At 39.3% G+C, this 25,396-nt stretch overlaps 1 protein-coding gene across 1 annotated transcript in view; it reads right to left on the bottom strand.

Moving 5' to 3' along the window:
- Positions 1-20,117, bottom strand: part of pnut (septin 7-like protein pnut) — a 131,743-nt gene extending 111,626 nt beyond the window's left edge. The window contains exon 1 of the mRNA XM_090378640.1: positions 20,008-20,117. Coding sequence (XP_090234766.1) covers positions 20,008-20,034 — 27 coding nt within the window. The 5' untranslated portion in view covers positions 20,035-20,117. The remainder of the gene's footprint in view (positions 1-20,007) is intronic.
- Positions 20,118-25,396: the final 5,279 nt, after the last annotated feature.

Below are 25,396 nucleotides of genomic sequence, written 5' to 3'. Positions count from 1 at the left end.
ATTTCATGAAGATATTTTGGAGTTTTACAGATAATCCTGTTATCCGCAGCGGAGATATTCCCTTTTATATTCTGCTTCATGCAGATAATCAACTTACTCCAACTTCACGTAGATAAAATTAACACTTTAACTCTTCCTTCCTTTTGAACAGGGTTCTAGGGGCCACTTCTTGATATCGATGTAAAAATCGAAATTCTCGCCTCACCAATGTAAAATCGCGCATTAGAAGTAAGGAAGCGTGGTGGGGGAGGGATTACAGATGATGTGCATAACTACCGAACCTGCTCTTCGTTTATATTCAAAATATTCAACTTTCAGGTGCATGCGGCTCTAAAAAGGATCTGGGTGACAACCTAATCGATGCAAAATCGTTCAGCATTGATACCTACCTAGTTGTATATTTTGTATGGCGTAAGTGAATCTTAGAAGGATGAGGGGTCTATTCAGTACTCCTATCACAATGGTGTGTTGTCATTTAAAGTTATTATTTCAACCTACCATCTGGAAATCAGAAGTGAAGAATACCCAACTGGACATCCTCCCCATAGGAATTACGGCACTGATCTGAAAGCAATTAACTCACACACTACCCATGTTTGCAGACTTCCCTTCTGCAAGCTATGTTCCTTTTACTGCCCTTCGGTAGGCTCCCAGACCAGGGGTGATTCCTACTTCTTCCTTCCCACCTCATTTCCTTATGCTACTTTAACCCACCACTTGTACTATTTCCCCCCCCCCCCCTTTTTTTTACTTGGTCTCCATCCAGAAAGCTCAGGCGATCCTGGCGGAGCGCAGCCAAAGCATGATGAGCAGCCTAGCTCACCTCCAAGGTGGTGGCAGGCAACGCAGGGTCCCACTATGGGCCCTGTAATCAAGCAGCCAGAGACAACAACAGAACAAACAAAATACTGTATAAACTAGACACTACACTTTTTACTGGCTTTTGCAGTAGTTCTGCATTCCATCACGGAGTACATACGGCGCAGATGTGGGAACCACCGGTGACGCCTGACCTTAAATACTATGCCGCCATCTGGAAATAGCCTCTATTAGTCTGATTACGACATGGACGGGGGGGGGGGGACCTCAAGTACTGGCAGGCATGAAAACTTCCATTCAAATTAACTCCAGGATTAAATAAGAGTGTGTTTGACTACCATTAATAGTGGATGCAATAACAAAAATCAACTAAACGTACAGCAGATTTATAATGTTTATATTAATAAGATTTCAGAAGATTATATAAACATTGCCAAAAAAGGTAATAAATTATCGGCATAATTCATTACCTTTTTGGCAATGAATTATCAGCATAAGATTTCCCATCGTAATGTCGACCGAAAGGATGCCGGATGCCACAGTATGAGTAGTTTTACTTCCTTGCGATACACGTGATTTACAATTGCGACACTTAGGAGTGCCGAGAATCTTAAAAACTTCGGCGAACACAGTATCAAATTTTAATAGGGAGTCACTGAATAACAGAAGGTTCGAAACCATTACGCAGTCTGTTGAAGAAAAAACTGATTAAAATCAAACTCAATTCTAGAGAACAGACACCATAATGAATTAAGTTATACACAAAAATCAAGTTGCCGTAGTAACCACTCTTCTTCCCAGAATATCTATAAAGCCTTATTTCTTTCTCCTCTATTGAAAATATCAAAAGTAAAATATGATTACAGTGCTACAACGAAAGTAATTGGGCGTAAGTTTAGTTAATACACAGCTACACAGATATTCAACGATGATTCACTTACCTCGGTAAACATGACAATCACACACTTTCATCACAAAACACTGAAACACTCAAGGGGAATTTAAAAAAAAAAAAAGCAAAAAAAAAAGCACAAGGCTCTGTGACTTATAGACTGACGTACGCTACATCCAGACAGGCAACCGCCCACCTCAACTTAACAAGCGAAATCCCTAGGTTTACAACGGACCGCGTGCTGTGCGACACAGGTCAAGAGTAGCGTGCTGTTAGGACGAGTCGGGTATTTCAAGTGTGCCCCTTGATCGTTTCCGGTGTCGCCAGAAGGGTCAGGGAGTGGCAAGGGTAGGAGGGACAAAATCCGTGTTATGTCATCATAGCCTTGTATCTGGTTATGATGACTTGAAAACAGCTGTCCTACCGGAACTATTAGCAAAGTAATGTCATAGAAGATTAGGCAAGCTCACGGGACACATTAAAACTGGAATAAGCTGTACGTTTGAACAGGAATATTTTATCGAACAATATGTACTAAAAAAACAATTAGATCATAATTTACATTACATTAAAAATACAATAAAAATATATCGAACACAAACTACTTTTAAACGCAGAGTGTTATTTATTTTATATTCAAAGTTTATGAAGTTGTACTCAAAATTTTATTCTGGCTTTATGAAACGAAACATAATACATTACATTTTCTTTTTTAAATTGTTATAATGTTTCTAGTTAACAATGCCTAGTTACACATCTTTCCACTAGGCTACGATTATTTCATTAATCGTCAAGCGTTACTGTCGTCTGCCGAGGTTATTTCATTAATGTCAAGAGAGTTACTGTCGTCTGCTGAGATTACTTGGACGAATCTCGCAAATCGATTACTTCTGCGTGTTTTGCATTCTCAGCACATGTTCGTTTAACTGGATCGTAAAGGTCAAGGTTCCAGTACTTTGTGAAGATAACTTGATCATTAAGGGTTTGTTAAGTGGCTTGCACTTTTCAACTCGGGCACTGTTTTTCTTTGTTCACTTCTAAGAACAGTACCAGTCAACCTATTAATAACACTTATCACCCCTTAACCTACCTACACTACATTTGTTGAGGCTGCGCAGATAAAATCCCAGCAATTTAGGCCAAAATTTGTTTAAACGGTCACAATCAGTACAATGAAAATATTCTGAATTATATTGAAGAAATTTTCTAAACCAAGAGAATATCTTATAACTGTATTTCAATGAAATAACAATATACGAACAGAAATAACATTGAGCATTACATAAGTAAAGTTTTCTACTCAAGTTGAACTTGTAGGAATTCCCATTTTCCGGCCCTGCTTAAGAAAAGGAAGAATCGGCGAATTAATTCTGGAAGTGGTCAAAAGTGAAGTATTGACGTATCAGTTTCAAAGCCTCGCGATTCACTAAATAGAATATATTTTTAGAAATTTTGGATTCTAGTTCGTAACCAACATTCATCCATTTTTATCGCCCATAAGCAACGTAAAAGAATATTGAAGGGATCAGAAGATTACTTCTGCGTGTTTTGATCAGAAGATTACTTCTGCGTGCCTTTCAAAGAGCATACTCTGGTCCTTATCTAAACGTACTGTTGGGAAGTTCGATTGCATAAGATTGGTGCTGAATGTCGATTGGGGGAGGGTAATATTCACAATAAAGGTCGGCATATCATTAAAAAATAAAATAAACGCCCCCACTAGGATGCGTAATCCAACTGCCACGGGCGGAGGCTAACCACCTCTCATATGTCCTTCATGTGGTTTTCTCCTTATCGTAACATGCACATCTGGACAGAAGACCACTACATTACGAAAATATCGGGTGGTGCCATGACAATCGTTACTGTCCTTGGCGTGCAATTTGCCATTCAAGGCAAATCAAATAAGGTGGTGCCGATCGCACTTAATCTTATCGTGTGAAAACATTGTCTGTCATAGCATATTTTAATAGATACACTGTGAGAAATGGATTCCTTTGTAATTTTCATTTTAAGTGGACAAGAAAAAAAAACTTTTCCCTCCAATTATTATGCTTGTTCTCCAGGATATCTGGCGCTTTTACTACTCAGGCCATGGAGAGTCAGTTCTTACAGTACTTCGTCGTGTATTCTGTACACGTGTGTCTATTCGCGTACAATTTGCATATGCAGGCTGAAAAACCAGAAACAAGTTAGATGTTTGGATTCAGTTACCCACTGCTGCAATGGAAGAGATCGTTAAGAAGTTCTCCAGTTTCCGAAAAGATTCGAACTCGGACTTAGACCCTTTCAAATGAATGAAAAGTGGAGAACTACTTGTCACTCAATCACTACACCGTCACGGCTGTCTTCTAATCACGTGACTGCAACGCTCTACACATATAGGGTACTTCAAGTACGACATCCTCTATATTGTATAAATAAGAGTAGGATTTCCGCAAAATCTGTGTGAAATATTTTTATCGAAGCTTTATTACGGACAGACCACTTGTGGTATTTTTAACACTGGCAAATAAATATTGTGGCTGATAGTGAACTGAGGTAAAAAGTGATTGCTTGTAATACCGGTTCAGATCAAGACATAAGGGGAACCCTTCCAAAATTCTTCACGATAATGATAGTTTAATTTAATCCAGTGCGTGCAAGCACTTCTATAGTCCTCCTCTCAGAAGCAAACACTCCACGTGATCAGAGTTGCTCTCGCAACGGAACGGTTCATTATACTAGTAGTACTAGTTAAGGTTTGAATGTGTGTCAGTTTTCCATGGATATCTTCAGTATGGTAAATTTTAGATAAATAAAGAGGGGGGGGGGGGAAGAACTGATATCCGTGAAAAACTAACGCCTCCAAACCTGAACTACCTACTAGAGCAATAAACTGGTCCGTTGCCAAAGACGCGCTAATCACGTCAAGTGGATAGAGTTTTTTATATCATAGTAATGAATTTTTTTTATTTTATGGTCCTCTTCAGGGAAAGACTATAAATTGCCTAAGCGTTCCTAAAAAGGGTTAGTGTGCATCTATCCACCAAATACATATACTGTATTTTGTGTTATTTATAATGAATAGTTTACTGAGCAGATATCTCAAATCGGACCTCGATGAATTTTTGTCATCCAGTAAAGTCACCGTTAAAAATGTCATATGCTTAGAATATATTAAGATTCTTAGCAAAGCTTATTATCACCGCTATATCTGTATTGGTTAAATTTACACAAAGGAAAGTAAAGAGAGTAAAAGTTTTCAATTATATTAATTGATTAATTAATTTAAAAACATGTCTCTAGGTAGAGGCAGTGCACCACCTTTTTCCTTGTTGTCATTTATAAAATTATATGAAGAAGATTCGCATGTTGAAAAACAAATTTATTAGAATTTATTAAATTCAATTTTTTTGAGGGCTCAAAAGTCCGTTCCATCCATGTAATACTTTGGAGTTCAGAAAAGTTGACTGGTTGTTGTAGGTTTTTAGGCGTATCAGCAGCTATATCGCGCAGTATATATTATGTCCGTAAATTGTGCGTGTACTGTGGTCGAAAAACCATGCTACCATCACCTCATACCGATTAAATCAGCCACAGTACACGCACAATATACACGAGGATTCGAACACAGGTCTTTTCCCCCCGGTGTGGAGGGACATAATTAAACAACTGACAAGACCTCTGAAGGATACCAAACGCTACGCTCGATCAAATAACAACCCAGTACAACAGCCGTGACCGAAGAGAATGCAGAAATCGTCAGATGACATCTTCTGATGGATTCGGTTTCTCAATCAATGACCGAAATGGGTTCCACTGAGAATACCAACGCTGGATTGTAAAGACATTGCCTGTTGTAGCAAATCCCGCTTCCTGCTCTGTTGCTCTTCCCGCTTCATGTTTTCCGCCATGTTACACCCATCAGGGTGTAACATGGCGGAAAACAACACGATTCCATGAAATCATCTTGCTAGGTGTCATCAATGCAGGTTAGTGGCGTTGTAAGTGTACTTTTGTGAAGCAAACTGGGTCCCTTTTACCAATGGGGCAACATTTGGATGCCACAGGTTACAGGAAAATTGTTTCTGACAGGCATCCCTTTGTAGCTGAAGTGTAGCAGCTGAATCGATTCTTTCAATGGGCAATTTGACATGTCACAAGGCCAGAAACGTACAAAACAGGTTCCTAGAACATGAGTGAATTCGCCTACTGTAGTAGGCGAATTCACTCATGTTCCATGCCAAATCCCAATTAACACGCCACCATATCTGAGTCCAACTGAGCACAAGTGGAATGAGGTGGAAAGCCTGTTAGATCCACAACCACCAGTTTACAATAGCTACAGAAAGTAATTGAATCAACATGGACCAATAGCCCTCTGACACGCTTGCAACTTGTGGAGTCCATGCCAAGAATTCGGGCTGTTCTGAGGGCAAAAGGATACTTGCTCTTAAGCACACCACTAATAAAGTAGCCGCCTAGTGTATTTGCTTTTCAGCATTCAAGGTCCTTTCCTGATTACAATCCGGAAAAAAATAACTAAAAACTTGCCGAACAAACGTAAAGCTCAAGCAAAATTTCTGTAATTTTACTTCACCGTGAACAGAGCAGAGTACTGCAGTTATTTAATTAGAAAATAATCTTAAACAACACTGTATACATGTTTCGCATTTCAAAAATGCTGTAAAGTCAAAATTCGTAATTCTACAAGACGCAATTTTATAAAAGAACAGTTTGGTATTATTTATTAAGTAACCATTGTGTAATGTTTTTTTTTTTTTTTTTCTCAAATTCGACAAAAAGTCTAGTGCAACTCAAGCAGTTCTTCATATTTCTAAGGCTTTTGAAAGTGTTTGGCATAAGTTCTCTAAACAGGCTCCCATCTTATGGACTGCTGACCAATTTTGCAAATGGATATCCAGTTTTCTCTCTAACCGATGACTGAGAGTGATGGTAAACAGTTGTCTATTAACTTCACCAATGCTGATGTTCTCTAAGATTTAGTTTTCTCTTATTTTCCTCCTGTATATTGATGACTGTTTTCTACTGACTAGAAATCCTATCCATAATTTTGCTGACAGCACACATTCCACCTTCCATTTTGAGAAACCTCACCTTGCACAACCAGTGTCAACTTCTCAATATTCACCACCAATTCCTTAAATGCCAATCTTCAGGTAATTCTCCAACGGGACAAAGAAAACTCAGTTAACTTCAATCCTTCTAAAAATCATTCTGTCTTATTTCTCGAAAAAAAGGGTCTAACTATTCTTAATTTATCTTCGATGAAAATCAGATTTCGAAAAAAGATTATAATATAATCTTGCCTAGAAACGGGTATTACCTATTGGGAATTATCCTGAATTCTATTCTCTTGGCATAACCGCAACACATTTCTTCTGCATCAAAAAAAACCGGATTTTCTTTTTCGTCTCAGCAATACTTGTCTACTAAACTATTCATTCAAATTTCAAATCCACCTTACAATGAAATATTGTTCCTACATCTGGGGTAGTGCCCCCCCCCCCAACAACTCAAGATTTGGACTATTCAAAAGAGGACAATCAGGTTAATTAAAAACCCATTTCTTTACAAAGTCTCTCCACTATCTGTCTTACAGGCGCTCCGTTTCTGCTGCAGGCCTTTTCTACAGACACTGTTCATCCGAATTGGCAAACTATAACTCCCACACTCTCTTCCAAACCAGTCCAGACACGTTTCACAACCAGTCATCATCCACTCACGTCCGACTCCATTTCACGATCGACTAATTTGCAACAAATATCGAATATTAATCACTCGATTATGCGCATCACTAGTCTTAAGTTTTCACGTTTCGGGGTTTTTTATATATTATACATAAAAAAGGAAATAACTATCCCACATTTTTTGCATTCCCACGGCAGCTTATTTGGTTGTATACATTGGCGTCTGCCACTCATTTTGAGAGGGATGCCTGGATATTCTGAAATCCCCATCGGTTAACCAATTTATGCCGATTTTTCGGTACACATAACATACAAATCCACCCATGAACACAAGCTTTTTCAGACAAAAGACACGATTGAAAAGGCCTACGCGTTCTGGATTCATTATTATTCACATATTTTACTATGCGATGCAGAGCGGAACGGAAACAAAAATAACAAGATGCAGTTAAAATAGGTTAAATTTCAAAATACGTACAGTAAACAGTAATACACGAGCTTTCGGGAAGTATGATGCCCTTCATCGGTTTTAACAGTTAATCTAAATCTAGAAATACAGAACCTATGTGCTGCGATGGCAGTCATGTACGGTGAACTGCGGGTAGTAACAATTAGCTGTTAGAATGCAAAGCTTGACTTATGGGAACGTTGTGATTGCCAACGTTTGTCAGCCATAAGGATGGTTTCTTCAGACACACGACATCCTCTGTTTCTGTTAAAGGAAGTATCAGAATTATTAGTTCAGTGACTCCAACCAGACACTGCACATCTGCGACATAATCGAGTGATTAATATTTGATTTGTTGCAAATTAGCTGATTATGAAATAGCGGGACCGACCGATAGCCATCAACATCGCGATGTGGGTCAAGGTCGTGTTGGGTCGACCAGAAGTGCCCAGCAATGGCTGAGTGTTCTACATCCGCTAAACGAATGGCTCTTTCGTGTTCTGAAACAATTGCTGAGTCTTCTGCCAGTTTCCCCAATGTGGCAACTAGTGCAGTCACGGCAAGAAATGTGGTAGACTAGTCCACTCTGCAGCAAGATGGGAACTGATGTTTTTATTTTGGAGACGAGGGATCGCAATTTCCTGCCCGGTAGTTGTAAGCACTTTATCACATGAGATTTTAAGACCCTAGAAACCTGCTGTGATAGGTTCAGATAGCATGGAATAAAGGCAGTCGCGGCAGAGTCATTACCGTGAACGGTCCTGTGGGTCGCTACTTGGTCACGGCTCTGTGGGTCACACATATCTAGGGTAGCGGGGGGGGGTTAGTCACACATTGCAAGATGTCTTGACCCTAGCAATCTCAGTGCGCCTCATCCACAGAACTAGGTGGGTCCGGGTGTGGGTTAACAGGGCTTGCACAGTGCCGAGATGGCTGCGCGCATATGTGTGTGTGTGTGCTGACTGGTAGCTGGTAAATTGGCCAGCACATCTGCTTGCAATAGACGCTGTCCTCAAATGCATACCCCCATCAGACAAGGGTATCCAAGTACAGGAGGGTATTGTCAGACTCTAGTTTGATAGTGAATTTTATGAAAGGCGACAGAGTTAAGATGGCCCAAGAGTTGGTTGCCCGAATCCCGGGGAATAACCACAAACACATCATCCATGTAGCGACACCAAAAGGTAATGGGATCTGGTAGACCCATAAATGCACGACCTTCCAATTCCTCCATTGCAATGTTTGCCGTGACTGAACTAACCGGGGAACCCATAGCCGTACCGTGTATCTGCTGGCAAATGGAGTCACCGAACATGATGGCCCCACCAGTCAAGCACAGTCCAAGAGCAATGGCAGTGTCCTCTGAAGTTAGTGAGGTCCTGTTGTTCGGGGGTCTGATCACTATTCAAAAGTTCCTTGGCACACATGATGGCTAGTTCAAAAGGATGGAAGTAAAAAGAGACCAGGTCAGAGCCCACGATTTGATCATCCGAGATGGATAGGGTATGGATCCGATCTATAAATTCACCACTGTTGGAAATGGTGTTGGCAGTCTTGCCCACTAGGGGAGAGAGTAGACCCTAGACAAACTTAGGCAACTCATAACTTGGTGAACCACAACAGGAGACGTAAAATCTGGCAGCCAGAGGCACGAAGGTGACGGCGTATATGGATTCAGTGATCGTCCCTTCTTGAAACCAACTGTTGATAAGGACGTTTACCTTTGACTCCCATCGTTCCAGGATCTTGATTGGAGAGATGACCACTGGTTGGTAGACAGAGGTGTCTTGTAGGAGCAACACGGCTATCATTTCTTAGTCAGAACAATTTAAAACAACTCTTCAATGCCCTTTGTCAGCCAGAAAGATGATGATGGAAGTATCCTGTTTCAATGGATTGGGAGCAGAGATTTGTCAGCGAGTGAAATTGGAGGTAGCAGGGCGAGCATGATGTAAGATCGCTGTGGTTTTTAGGCAAATCATATTCGTCACCTCTTCAGGGATAAGTATCAATGATGCTTCGACACCCAAGACAATATCAATGATTGGTGGACTTGGAGGAAGAACCATACACTGCATTCACCATACATGACTGCCATCGCACGCATATAAGTTCTGTATTTCTAGACTTTTAGATTAACTGTTAAAACTGATGAAGGGCAACATACTGCCTGAAAGCTCTTTTGTATTACTGTATTTTGACATTAATATACTGTATTAATGTCAAAATACTATACGTATTTTGACATTAAACCTATTTTAACCGCATCTTGTTATTTTTATTTCCGTTCTGCTGTGCATTGCATTGTAAAATATATGAATAAAAGACATCTATATCAACATAACTTTTCTTCCGTGATATTGAATTAATTTGAACCCCCCCCCCCGCGTGGGGGTTCAAATTATGCCCCTGGGCGGGGAGGCCCACATTTGGGGAACCTCTGGTATGGAAGTAATTTATCATTATAAAATAGTACAGAAGTGTTTTATTATTTTAGTTTTTGAATTGAAGAAAGTAAGTGTACCTAATGTACAAGTTAGTGCAATTGCATCATTTCTGTATATAGCCAAATACTTAAGTAGTTATAAATTGGCATCATATACCTCATATTGTGAATACTTTCACGAGTTGCCATGATATAGCACTACCTCGAATAAATAATGCTTCACCATAGGAGAAGACTATTGTTACTTATTCTCAGCAGATATCATCACCCATACAGCACCGTTTCGGAGCTTATTGGTTCCTCATCAGTGGGTGGGCAGATACCCTGGTGTTGCAATGATGACAACCCAGTTGCAAAGTATAATCCACAATATGACAGATGCCTGATGGTGTGAAGTAATTTAGATTACAGTATAGTTTAGGGCTAAAGCCTCAGGTTATGTAAAGAGTTTAACTAATGTACAAGTTAGTGCACAATTGCATTATATTTCTGTACATAGCCAACTACTTAAATAGTTATAATCTGGCATCATTAAGTATATCTCATATTGTGAATACCTTCACACTGAAGTCTTGTTGCCACAAGACTTCAGTTATAATTCAGACACAGCCTAGGTTTGTTAAGGGGAAGTCTTGTCTGACTAATTTGATTGGATACTATGATGTGGTCACAAAGGAACTGGATGCCAAAAATAATTTTGATATCACATACTTGGATCTTAGGAAAGCTTTTAATACTGTTGCATGTGGAAAACTACTGAACAAATTGGAGAGCTGTAGCATTAATGGCAATTTGCTACAATGGATAAAGGGATGGTTGAGTGGGAGAAGACAGAGTAGTAATCAATGGACAATGCTCTTTGTGGACTCATTTTATTAGTGGAGTCCCCTAGTGTTCGGTGTTGTGTCCATTGTTGTTTTCTGTATTAGTTAATGATACTGATGAAGGTATATCAGGCTTAATGTCTAAGTTTCCACACGATATGAAGATTGGCAGGGTTCTTAATGACAATATGCTACTGCAACAGTATCTAGAAAAGTTGAACAGATGGGCTGACCAGTGGCAACTGAAGTTTCACATTGACAAATGTAAAATACTGGATATGGGGGGGGGGGGGGGATAGCAGCAACCCCAGAATAACGTATAAACTGTATGGTAGTACACTCAGGGTGGCATAGAATGAAAAGGACTTGGGGTAATTGTGTAGTCAGATATGAAGTTTTCTGAGCAGTGCACACTGTCCGCAAGAGTAGCTCCGGCGTCTCCGTAGCTAGGTGGGCAGGAGTAGCAGTGCGTAGCACACGCTTCTTGATTAGACTGGGGTTCCAGCCCGTGACCACCAAATATGGAGGATGTGGAAAGGTCAGGGAATGACCACCGCATATGGATGCAATACACTTAAATAGAAAGGGTGCAAGAATGTTTGCTGATGCTATCAAGGCAGTGTAAGGTGGGTCGGAAAACTGCTAGATTGGGGGGAATACAAGGACTAATAGATTAACAGTAGCCACTGGAGGAGGTGAAAGTGATTCTTGCACTGCTTCTATTGGAATGAGCAGCAGCCTGGAAAATAAGATGCAGGATATTTCAGAGACTGCTGGGAATCATTGGGGTACAAGTAAACACATGGGTTGTGTTAGGGTAGCTAAGAAAAAGAACAGGTGCATGTATACTTGCATGTACACAAATGCTAGGAGTTTAGTAAATAAATTTGATGAATTTGAGTTTTTGCTCAAAACATCAAAGGCAGATATTGTGGGGATATCAGAGACGTGGTGTCACACAGATATAACGCAGAACTGGAATTGGAGTACAACATCTACAGAAAGGATAGACAGGATAGGAAGGGAAGAGGGGTTATGCTATTAGTTAAGAAACACATAAAATCCAAGGAAGTGAAGCCAGTCGACATCGCTGGACAGTGCAGTGTCGAGTCAGTTTGGTGTGACATAAGCATTGGGAGATCAAAATTGAGAGTAGGAGTGTGCTATAGGCCTAATGACTCTGATGAGTATAATAAGAAACTGTACAGGGAAATAGAATAGGCTAGTAAATCAGAAAGTCTTATAATGGGGGATTTTAATTTCCCAGATATTGACTGGAATTTGGAGGCTGGTCACCCACAACTAGCAAGGCTTTTGTGCATTTATTGGATGATTGTTTTCTAAATCAGCATGTTCAGGAGGCAACTAGAGGGAGCAATACTCTTGATTTGATTATCAGTAGTGATTCTTCATGCATTAAGAATCTGCAGATACAGGAACCACTAGGTGGCAATGATCACAGTGTGCCGAACTGGGATTTACTCAAGGAGGTAACTACCACCAGGGGTAAAGGGAAGGGTTATTGCTTTTGTAAAGGCGACTACGATGGTCTGAGACAGTATTTAAATTCTATACAGTGGGACCAACTGATGATGTTACCAACAGCAAACTCAAAATGGGAAGCATTCAAAGAACTTATCTTGGAAGCTACTAGGCTTTACATACCAACTAAGAAATATTTTTCAAGGTTTAGGCCTCAGTGGATGTCAGATGAACTAATGAGACATATGGCAGAGAAGAAAAATGCATGGGATACATATAAATTAACATGTGACACAGAAGCCTATGATAGATATAAGTTGATCAGTAACGAAGTTACAGAGGAGGTTAGGCAGGCGAAGGCAGATTACAAGAAATCTTTGGCAAGGGATGCAAAGAAAAACAGCAAGGAGTTCTTTACTTATGTAAACTCTAGAAGGAAGGGGATGAATCAGATTGGTCCACTTGATATCGATGGTTCAACTGTTCATGATCCTGCTCAGGTAGCTAACAAACTAAATCAATATTTTGCATCTACATTCACACATGAGGAGTTATTCAGGAAGGTGAATGGCATAGATGAAGTAAACACTGGCAGTGAGCTAGATGATCTTGTAATAATTGAGAGTAAAGTGGAGGAGAAATTGTTGAAGATAAATACAAGAAAGGCACCTGGGGTGGATGGGATCTATCCAGTTATATTAAAGGAGGCAGCGAAGAAAGTAAGCAATCCGTTAGCCATAATTATGAGAGCTTCCTTGGACTCAGGGGAGGTACCCACAGACTGGAGATGTGCAAATGTAACCCCAATTCACAAAGGAGGATCAAGGGCTGACACAAGTAATTATAGACCTGTGAGTTTAACTTCTATTCCAGGAAAATTAATGGAAGCACTGCAGTATCATCTTGACAAGAATTCAGTTATAGCTCAGACACAGCATGGTTTTGTTAAGGGAAGGTCTTGCCTGACCAATTTGATTGGATACTATGATGTAGTCACAAAAGAATTGGATGCTGGGAATAACTTCGATATTATATATTTGGATCTCAGAAAGGCTTTTGATACTGTTGCACATGGAAGACTGCTGCACAAATTGGAGCAGTGTGGCATTGGTAGCAAATTGCTGCTGTGGATAAAGGGGTGGCTTAGGGGGAGAAGACAGAGAGTGGTAATCAATGGACACTGCTCGTCATGGACTAATGTTATTAGTGGAGTCCCTCAGGGTTCAGTGTTGGGTCCATTGTTGTTTTCTGTATTTATAAATAATATTGATGATGGTATATCAAGCTTAATGTCCACGTTTGCAGACGATACAAAGGTTGGCAGGATTGTTAAGGATGCTATGCTGCTGCAACAGGATCTGGAAAGGTTGCAGATGGGCTGAGAGGTGGCACATGAAGTTTAACATTGACAAATTTAAATACTACATATGGGAAACAGCAACCCCAGAGCAACGTATCATCTCTGTGGTACTACACTGACAGTGGTAGAGAATGAAAAGGACCTGGGAGTAATTGTGCAGGCAGATATGAAGTTTTCTGAGCAGTGCAGACGGGTTGCAAGAGTAGCTCATGGTGTCTTATCAATGATATACAGGAATTTTTCTAGCAGGGATAGGGAGGTGATTATTCCCTTATATAAGGCAATGGTCAGGCCGCACCTTGAGTACTGTATACAGGTCTGAAGGCCTCATTTCAAGAAGGATGTAGAGCTGCTGGAACAAGTACAGAGAAGGGCAACAAGGTTAGTGAACGGAACAAAGGGTTGCTCTTACGAAGAAAGGCTTAAGTTTTGCAAATTACAGTGTCTGGAGACTAGGCTCTGGCGAGGTGATCTGATAGAGGTGCAAAAAGCTTTGAATGGTTTGAGCATGCTCAATGCTGATGGGATACTGCCTCTTGCTCAGAATAATCACCTGAGAGGGCATAAATTCAAATTGAGGAAAGACAGATGTGAGGAAATTTGCCTTTTGCCAGCAGGTAGTTGGTTGGTGGAACAGACTTCCATCCCTTGTTGTGGAAGTTGATAGCTTAAATAAATTTAAGGCTCAGCTGGACAGGTATTTCGAACGAAAGGAGGGGTGAAGTGGAAGGTTTTTTTTTTTTTTTTTTTTGGCTGATGCTGCATAAGCTTGCTTTCTTGCCTCATATGCCTCTACTAATGCTAATATCCCCGGAGCAATATGGCCTTAGTAGCTAATGCTCCTAAAAACCAAATAACAACAAGAGTAGCTCATGGTGTCTTGTCAATGATATACAGGAATTTTTCTAGCAGGGATAAGGCGGTGAACATGCCCTTGTATACAGGGATAATCATCTCCTGATCCCTGTATACAGTACTCAAGGTGGTCAGGCCACACCTTGAGTATTGTATGCAAGTATGGAGGTCTCATTTTAGGAAGAATGTAGAGCTGCTGGAATGAGTACAGAGAAGGGCAACAAGATTAGTGAATGGAAAAAAGGGTTGCTCTTATGAAGAAAAGCTTAAGTTTTCCAAATTATAGGGTCTTTAGACAAGGCACCTGCAAGGTGATCGCACTGAGGCGTATAAGGCCTTGAATGGTTTGAGCAAGCTCAATGCTTGTGACATTCCTCCTCTTGCCCAGATTAATCGCATGAGGAGACATAAATTCAAATTGAGGAAAGGCAGTTGTAGACTATATATGCAGAAGTTTGCCTTTAGCCAGCGAGTGGTTCATTTCTGGAACAAACTTCCATCTGTAGTTGAAGTTAAATAAATTCAAAGCAGAACTAGACAAATATTTGGAGTGAATGGATGGGTGAAATGGGAAGGTTTTTTTTTTTTTAGCTGTTGATATATAAGCTTGCTTTCTTGCATCATATGCTTCTACACTGGTGTGCCAAACTTAAGGACCAGTCAGGTTTTCACCTGTAGCTTCTCATAGGAGTGGCCTGGATGTTCCTTTGGTATGGGAAAAGCATACCAAAGGAACCTAGTGAGGTACAGAAATGAAGGAAACAGCACCGACACAACGATGGAAACAAAACGTTACAGAGGGACTTTATTCAAAAATGGCAACATAGCACTGGATGCCATGATAAAGATGCATCACTGCCAAAGATGGAACAAAGGGAAGAGGTGGTTCTCAGTAGGAGATATAGCCACCCCTAATGTCGATGCAGGCTTTGCACCGTCTGTCCACACTCAGAACAATGTTGTTGGTAAGTTCTTGCGGTAACATCGTCCATTCCTCTGTCAGCACCATCTTCAGATGGTTAACATTTTCTGGTGGGTGTGCGTGTACATGAACGCGTCTCCCCAGAGCATCCCATATATGTGTTCAATGAGATTTAGATCGGTGGAATGGGCACTCCAATCCATACGAACAATGTCCTCACTTTCCAAAAGCATATCAACAGCTGCAGTGCGATGGGGTGTGGCATTATCATGCATAAACTCGAACCAACACAAACACAAATCAAGGCCAATGGCATCTCGGAACAGACGCACATGGGGAAGGATTACCTCAGTACAGTAGCGTGCACCTGCTACAGTACCGCCTTCCAGTATCTGGAGTTGTATATGTCCATCCAAGATAACACCTCCCCAGATGAGAACACCTCGACAGCCACATCGATCCCTTTCAGTGATGTTTGCGGGGTGATACCGTGTGCCAACCTCTCTCTCTCCAGAATAGCTGACATCCATAATCACTGCTGAGACTGAATCTACTCTCATTAGTAAAGAGTACCTTATCCCATTGCGCTGCTGTTCAGTCCTTGTGTTCGATGCACCACTGTATACTTTGTCTCCGATGGGCAAGTGTTAAAGAGACAGTGTACTGGCCATCAGGCAAACAATCCATCTTTGTGGAGTCGCCTGGCCACAGTAAACTGCAATATCCTGTGTTCTGTTCAATGGATTCCACTGTTTGGTGTCAGTCCCTCTTGGCCAGTAAGAGTATATAGTGGTCATCGTTGGGCATTGTTTTTCGTGGATGACCACCACTGGTCCTTCGAACAGCTGTACCTGTCGCTCTGAAGGCCGACCATGCACGTGAGACGATGCTAAGGGTGATACCGAACTCTGCAGCCACACTCGTCGCACTTGGACCTTCCTCAAGCTTCCCAATTATTCGATCCTAGGTAAAGTCATGCAGATGTTGTCTACTGGCCATTTCGTTGTCTGTAGCACTGTATGAAACTAATCGAACTTCTGTAACAATCGTGCTCACCATTTGGTAATTTGCACATAACTGCTGCTTTTATCTGTTTATGTGAGCCCTCATCATGATTCAAATTTTTGCATGTGCACCAGCTTTCTACTGAATGGCCACAGTTATACAAATCGCCACAGGCTGTTTCATTTGATTTTGTGGTTGTAACCTTTAGAAATATTGTTGGTCCTTAAGTTGTGCACACCAGTGTAATGCTAATGCTAAAAAAAAACAACAAAAGACCAATTAATTTAAGACATGCCACCAAAGAAAAGAAGCGCATACCAAGTAGAAAGACTGCATAAAGAGGAAATAAATAAAAAAAAAAAAAAAACATTCCGCTTGTTTACGAAACCGACTTAAATTTGTATTTTGATTATTATAATAATAATTATTATTTTTTAACTATGAAATGTCGGAGACACTCTGATATTCAATTACTGTGAGAATATAAACAGAAATTGGGAAAATTTACTGCAAAGTGTCGCACTTCAGCGAAACAACAGATCACCCTTTGTTGGGGTAAAGGGAAATCGCTCTCTCATAACACTAACAGTAGAAGGTTGACCAGAGCCTATTGTCCAAATGTGGAATACCCTTGATCTCTCCACTGGCTATGGTTACATAGAAAGCAGTTGACTTCTCAGTATGTAGTAGTACTAGAGGCATGTGACGCAAGAAAGCAAGCTTATGTAGCATCAGCCAAAAAAAAGAAAAGAAAACCCATTTCACACATCCATTCCCTCTAAAAGTTTGTCGAGTTTCTTCTTGAATTTATTTAAGTTATCAACTTCCACAACAACAGATCGAAGTCTGTTCCTGCAATCAACTACCCACTGGCTAAGGCAAATATCTGCACATTTATTCTACAACTGTCTTTCCTCAATATGAATTTATACTCCCTCAGGTTCGTAATCTGAGCAAGGGGAAGAATCCGATCAGAATTGAGCTTGCTCAACTCATTCAAGGCCTTATACACCTCAATCAGATCATCCCTGCAAGTGCCTTGTCTCCAAAAGCTGCAATTCGCAGGACTTGAGCCTTTCTTGGTAAGAGACAGAGAATCCCCTTCGTTCTCCTCACCAATCTTGTCGCCCTGCTCTGTGCTCACTCCATCATTCCTAAAATGAGATCTCCAAACCTCTACGCAGTACTCAAGGTGTGGCCTGACCATTGCCTTATACAAGGAGATAACCACCTGCTTATCCCTGCTCACAAAATTCTTGTATATCATGGACAAGATCCCATGACTTGCTCTGGCAGTCTGTCTGCGCTGTTCAGAAAACTTCATAATTGACTGCACAATTATTCCCAGGTCTTTTTCATTTTCTACCACCCTAAGTGTCATACCACACAGTTGGTACGTTTCTTTGGGGTTACTTCTACCCATGTGCAGTAGTTCGCATTTGTCAATGTTAACCTTCAGTTGCAACTTCTCAAGCCCATCTGCCCAAATTTTCTAGATCCTGTTGCAGTAGCACACTGCCATTACTGTCATTAACAACCCTGCCAACCTTTGTATTATCTGCATACTTGGACATTAAGCCTGACATAGCTTCATCAATATCATTGATAAATATATAAAACGACAGTAGGCCCACTACCGAACCCTAGGGCACTCCCTAGGGTTCGGTATTGGGCCTAATCTCATATAATATTATTCTGCAAAGAGCAGCGTTCGTTGATTACCACTCTCTGTCGTCTCCCAATCAAACAGGGGCAGACTAGCCACAAGACTTACCGGGGAAATCCCGGTGGGCCAGAGGCCGGTGTGGTTTTGGCCATAATACAGCTATTAACACTAGTATGAGGCTGCTACAAGTTTTTCCCGCTAAGAATTTATGATCCAGTCCACCTGCACTCAACCACCCTTTTATCCATTGTAGCAACTTGCCCCTAATCCCATACTGCTCCAATTTGTACAGTATCAAAAGCTTTCTTGAAATCCAAGTACTGTATATCACATCAAAATTATTTTTTGCAGCTGGCTCCTTTGTAACCACATCATAGTATCCAATGAAATGTGGGACAGGAAGTTGGATAGGTTTGACAGGTACCACTAAGTTGCAGATGGTAATCTTTTAAGCTAAAGAGATTACCATCATGCTTAGCAACAGCATTATTGCCTAAATTTCTTGAAGGCCATAGGGGTGAACAATGCGTACCCAGTTAAGTCTCTTGTAATCCATTAATCACAATCTCATATAGAAATTTTTCTTTGTTGTAATTGCGAAGGGGAATTCGAAAAAAATTCACTAAACAGAAAAATCTGGTATAAAGAAGTTCGTTAAACAAAGCTGAGACTGTACTTATTATGATAATTTTATTTACGCGTCTTTTTACGATTTTACTAATTGTCGTAAAAAAGTAGTTATAAACCACAAATTTGCCAAGGGCGCCAAAAACCTAGCTACGCCTCTGCCCGTACTACTGAGGGATGCCTAAAATAAATGAAATTCATTTTTTAAGTTTAACGTAACATCCCCCCTCCCCCCCACTTTCTTCACTAGTGTTTAAGGTTGCTCCTTTGTCGGGGCCTGGGCGCGCGCATCCACTGCCTTCCCTGGGGAATAGTTAAGCTTCATTCGCCGTGTAGAAGCAAAAAAAAAATCCGCATTATTTTTATCATGGGGGAGGGGTGATACTCCCTACTGGGACCTCCCCGAAATAGAAATATCAGCAGATTCTTATTAAAATAAATTTTAATATTCAAAATCGAAATCGGTTGCCATGGCACTGATTAATGCTTTTTAACTTGCCGCCACTTGTGCGTGTGTATGCGTGCGCACACGCAGGCATGAGGAAATGACCTAAACAAAATGTCCATTTGTTTAAAAGCAAAATAAATAGCGTATATATTATACCACACATTTAATGCCTACTCAACTCTGACAACAACCAAAGTAACACTATCACGGCTTCCTCATTTTTGGCTTGTGTTCAAAAATGACGTCTGAACAAATTCCCATTCTTTCCGAATCATTACTATATTCTAAATAATTTGCGAATTTCAAACGTCTAAAAACTATCAACATTAATGTCACTAAAATTTAGTGTACTTCTTTTTTTTATTCCCCTTTTTAATCAGCACAACTTAATGAAAATATTTCAAAAGCAAGTATTAATCATTCGAAGAAATACAGCTGAGACGAAGTCAAGAAAAACTTATTTTGATGGTTCTTCCCGTTTTTATTACGAATTACATGTACCAAGAGAGGGAGAACTCACCTCATTGTGTCTTTCTTTTAAGGACATTTTGTCGTTTCTTCTCAACTGTCTCCTTCACGTTAATACATGGCTATTCTTAGCAGCAATTCTTAATCATATGTATCAACACGAGCGCGTACGCAGTATGACTCACCTGCGAATCATTCGCAACCTGTTGCTACTAAGTGGTGGGCAAACATATCATTAAAACACAATTTACATCATGTTATATGCACAGAAAAAATACGGGAAAAATGCCATAATTACAGAATTTAGTCTTTTTGTAAGTGGAACTTTTGAATGACACATTAAAAATTAGAAATTTATTCTTGGAGATGATAACCAGTTTTAATTACCATGTCAAGACCGAATCCAGGCAGTCAATTAAGATCTTTGTAACTGCGTGCATTAATTTGCTACGTTGAAATTAATTTTTCAGCTTTTTTGATAAACTCGATGGAAAGTTATCGATTTTTTTTTTTAACTTTAATTTATATTTCACAAGATTTTATCTTTCTATTCTTGAATGAAAATTTGTTTCTAAAATTCTTAGACACAGTTATTCTATTACCTTACAACCGGTGTATTAAATTTCTGAAAGTAATTTACAAAATGGTCAATATTCTGCGATTAGCTTGTGCAAATGCGGGTTTATTGAATTGAGCTGGTAATTCCATGGTTTACTTCTAATTCCTTTCTGAAAAAGTAAAACTGCGCTTTGGGTAGGGGTTGGGGAGGACATAACTGTATTAGAGGTGTGATCAAAAAGTTTGGAGACTGACTTCGTTTTTTGAAACAGCAGCGTAATAACGTGTTACGGCTTGTCATTCGATGACTCCTCTAATGGCCATCTCATCTTCAGACTTCCGAAAGTTTTGATAGTTTGGCAACCATATCGCCGCGTCAGCATGGTGTTGCATCCATCGGCCAGGTGTCCCCCATTCAGAAACTGCACTGCTATGACAAAAAATTGCGGAATCTTACCGCGAATTTAAAGATGAACATAAGCTCAATTTAGTAATATTTAAAATATTTGCGGTACCGTGCTATTTAAAAATGTAAATAGTTTCATTAAAAATGATACATTTTAATATGTCATTTTTAATTTACTGTTTGCGGAAGAAGGGCGGGGCTTATCTAAATCGTTCAGTCGGGATCTTTTAACAATTCAATTATTTAACAATTCAATTAAGTAAAATATTAGTACTATGTTTTTCATAGTTTCCCACAAAGGGGCGTATTCGGGGGAGGGTAGAGGGAGCACATGTACCCCCTTAACCAAAAATTCGAAATTAAGGAAAAAGCTCTGTTTTGTATTGCCAAAAGTTTGGAAATAATATATTGTCATTTATTGCAATTAATTATTATTATTCATGCTCTCCTAATATTCAAATAAACATTTATGAGCTTGTAAGCATTCCTAAGTATCTAAAAACACACACACACACACTCAAAAACATGGGCCAGGTTTTTGAGTGTGTGGTTCGTTGTGCCAACAATTCCCAACATAAAGAACTACTTTCTGAAAGAGGGGCATCAAAAGTTAATGAAGCTTGGTAACACACACAAATCACCTATTTATAAAACATAAGAAGGTGTCCTATGTGTTTGGATGCATTTTAAAATCAGTGATTTTACTGGGCAATGAATTTGTATAAAATTTTGTATCAAATTAGAGAAAAGTGTAACTGAAACGCTGTTTAAAACAACTTTTCTATAAGATGCTACATGTCATTCAAAGACTTAAGTGGTTTACAAAATCTAAAGTGGGCTACTTAATCATTGAAGATTATTCTCACTCTGTCCACCTTTCAACTTCAAAAACAAATGATTCAATTGTTCATATTGATGACCTCATCAAATCTTTAACACAAGATTTTCTAAATCTTGTGTTAAAATTGCATCAATGAATTTCAGCCAAGTTGTTGCCTTACATCCTCACCACTGATCACAGACCGTGGCAAGCTCTTGAATATCAGAATCTTCATCAACATCCAGCAGTAAACCCACAATTCGTTTCTTCCAACATTACACTAATGACAAATTTTGGGGGTATGACTGACTGGGCAACAAAGGCCCAGTCCTCTTGCCAGAAGACTATCTTCTCCAAGGCCCAAAAACAAAGCAAGACAAACTCAATCAAATATGACAATAGTCCTTTATAACATTTTTTGAAGTCACATGATCCTACTCATTATAAATTTGGCCTACACAGTCAAAGACTGCAGCAGGAATACTATCAAATAGTTCAACAAGAGATTGCACAATGTTGGTCAGATAAAATGACTAAACTGACAAGATCTAGAAAAATTAGGCAGACAGGCTGAGGAGTGGCAATTGAAGTTTAACACTGATAAATGAAAGGTAATGCATATGAGTAGCAGTAATCCCAGAATAACATACCAACTGTTTCATTTTCAACTAACACAGAGGTTAGGGGAAAATAAACAACCCAGGGGTAATTGTGCTGTTCGTTATTTGGTTTTTAGGAGCATTAGCAACTAAGGCCAGGTTTTTGACCGATGCTTTATAAGCTTGATTCCTTACGTCATTTGGCACTACTAATAATAATATAACACGGGAACTATCCACATTTGCAATGCCAGAGGCTGTCACTGCCACCTCTAACAGTGCAGAGCTGACTTAACACCCCATGGCACAGTATCACACTCAACAATTAAGAAAGCCATCCCCTCACATCTTATATTATTCTGTCATATGATTTGCTTTAATATACTTTATTAGTATCAGTAGTGGTAAGTTACTGCTATGTATAAAGAGAAGGTTGTGTGGGAGAAAAAAGTGGTAATCAATGGACACTACTCTTCGTGGATTAATGTTATTAGTAAAGTGCCCAAGAGTTTGGTGCTTGGTCATTTGTTTTCTTATTATTATTATCTCTCTATACATTAAAAAAAGTTTTCCTCCTAGTGATATTTATTTGAGCCAATGGGAGAAGAGAGCAAGGCAATTACATCACTACAAATGCAATTAATTATTGACAACTGCCTCCACATAACGTTCACCAACCTCGTGCACATGCTTCCCTATCTAACATTTGATGTTCCATTGTAACCTTTTTTGCATATTAATGAATATTGTATACAGTATTTGTAAATATTTTAGTCCTGCTGTTTGAGATACAAAAATATTCCTCATGCATTATGGGAACCCAAAGCAAAAGGGTTTTTCCTAAGTGACCTATATGAATGCAGGTAAATAATTACATAATGATATTTATTCAACCTTCAAAATGCCACGCACTACAAGTGCACAGGTAAATAATTACATAGGTCATTTCCTAATTAGATATCGATCACAGTGACATTGTTTTTTTTTTTTTTTTTGTCTGGCAGCACCGGGGGTCTCCCCCAACTCCACGTTTTTACTCTGTGTGGAATACAATACTCTGCATAAGGCCAGGGTGCATCAGTGTGCATTTTGTGAAGTATTAGTGTGGATCACGGTTCCCTCTAAGCTGCACACATGCGCGGCACGCACTGATTTCTATGAAATTGCACAGGTGCTTTTACTTCCTGTGCACACAGCCGACAGGAGTATTAGTGGAAGAATGGATATAGGGGGATAGCTCATGCCATAAGATTCGCTAATGCATTACATATTCCCACAACTTGTATTTACAAATACATAGTGCAAAGTTATATGTGTTGATTTTTATTTATATGAAAAAAATGATTACATTACAAATATATAAATGACTGTAGCGGTTGTAGTTTATATTGTATGCTTTTAAGGTGAGTTTATTGAATTGAACAACATTGTGTTGCACACGAGAAGATTTAGGATTGGATGACGCATGGAAAAATGTATCTTTATGCAAGATATAGAGACGTTGCTTAGAACTGTATACACAACATTTAGCAGGTCTAGCATAAAAAGAGGAAAATTAGAAGAACTAGCCCAGATTACAGAACACGACGTGGCATCTTTTAGACCATTAAATGAAGTCAGATGGTTATCCAGACATTTTGCAGTTGATGATTTATGTATAAAATTATGAAATATTAATCGAATATTGCAATGAGCAGGTTAACGAATGTAATGATCCTATAAATAAATACTGTTTACAAATTTTGACAAATTAACAATATCATGTGGCATTAATTGCACTCAATGATGTATTAGGAGAGCTTGCATCGCTTTGCAAATATCTACAAAAAAGTTGTTTAAACATTATTGATGCACACCAATATGTTAAAGCTAAAATAAACAAATTAAGAAGTCAATATCTTGGAAAAAATATTTTCTGGAGTAAAAATATGAAAGAAGTATTATCAAAAATTCAAAGTGATGTTGACACTGCAGCTATAATTTGCTTTATCAAACGTGTATGTGATCACTTAGATAACAGATTTCCTGATGATGAATTAAACAATTGGAAAGTATTTGATGTTAATGCTATCACAAATGCAAGCAATAATTTTGACTTTTGGAAACTCAATGTGATACACCTTGCAAAAAAATATTCACGATTTATTACAAATAATGAAAGTGATGTTATTTCTAAAATATCAGAAGAATATTCGGAATTAAAGTTTATAATTGCCGAAAAAACTAAAACTTTCAGTGACACTTTAAATTTCGTACTTACAAATTTAGAGTTTTGTAACATATCCATTCTCTATGATATTATGGGAACATTTCAAGCATCAAGCGCAGACTGTGAGCGAGGATTTAGCACCATGAATTCAATTTAAAAAAAATCGGAATAGAATGTGAAGATCATTTAAGTGACCTTATGAGAATCAAATTGCATTTAGCTAATGGTGCAACAATAAATGTAGATGTCTACAAAATATGGACTTCTACAAAGAACAGAAGAAAAAATTCCAAGAAAAATAAATAACTAACTGTAAAGCGCAAATTTATTGTTAACATTTTTTTTTTTATTATTATATATGTCCCTACTTATAATTAAAACAATTTGTAAAAATTGTGCACATATTTAATCTTATCTAAGAAAAATTTTTACTCAGGTGCATTTCTGTACCACTCAACTATAAGTAAAATTAGAGGGTACATTGTGCTGTTCCTCTGCCCACTTAGCCTGGGGGGGGAGCTGTGGAGAGCCACTAACAACCCCAGTTTCCATCACTACCACAGGGAGGTGGGCCAGGACACATTAGGAGAGAAGAAAGCTCTGGTGGGGGTAGCCTAGGCATCTAAGGAGAGCACAAAAAAAAAAAAAATTATTGGAAAGGAGATAATGGGGAGATAGGAAGAGGGTGGGATAAAAGGGGTAAAGAACAGAGGGGAAAGTGTTGAGATACTCGCCTGATTTAAGAGGGAGACATTAGGGGATCCTTGGTACAGGATGCCCATCCTGGTCCAGAGGGTGGGAGTTGAAATTGGGTGGTAGGGTGAGCCACCAGGCAAAAGGGGGTAGGGG

Source organism: Mastigoproctus giganteus, chromosome 7 (assembly GCF_048544385.1).
Source record: "Mastigoproctus giganteus isolate SK-2022 chromosome 7, ASM4854438v1, whole genome shotgun sequence".
In the NCBI taxonomy this organism is placed as follows: domain Eukaryota; kingdom Metazoa; phylum Arthropoda; class Arachnida; order Uropygi; family Thelyphonidae; genus Mastigoproctus; species Mastigoproctus giganteus.
The sequence above is the reverse complement of the archived record's forward strand: the minus strand, read 5'-3'. Positions and strand labels throughout refer to the sequence as shown.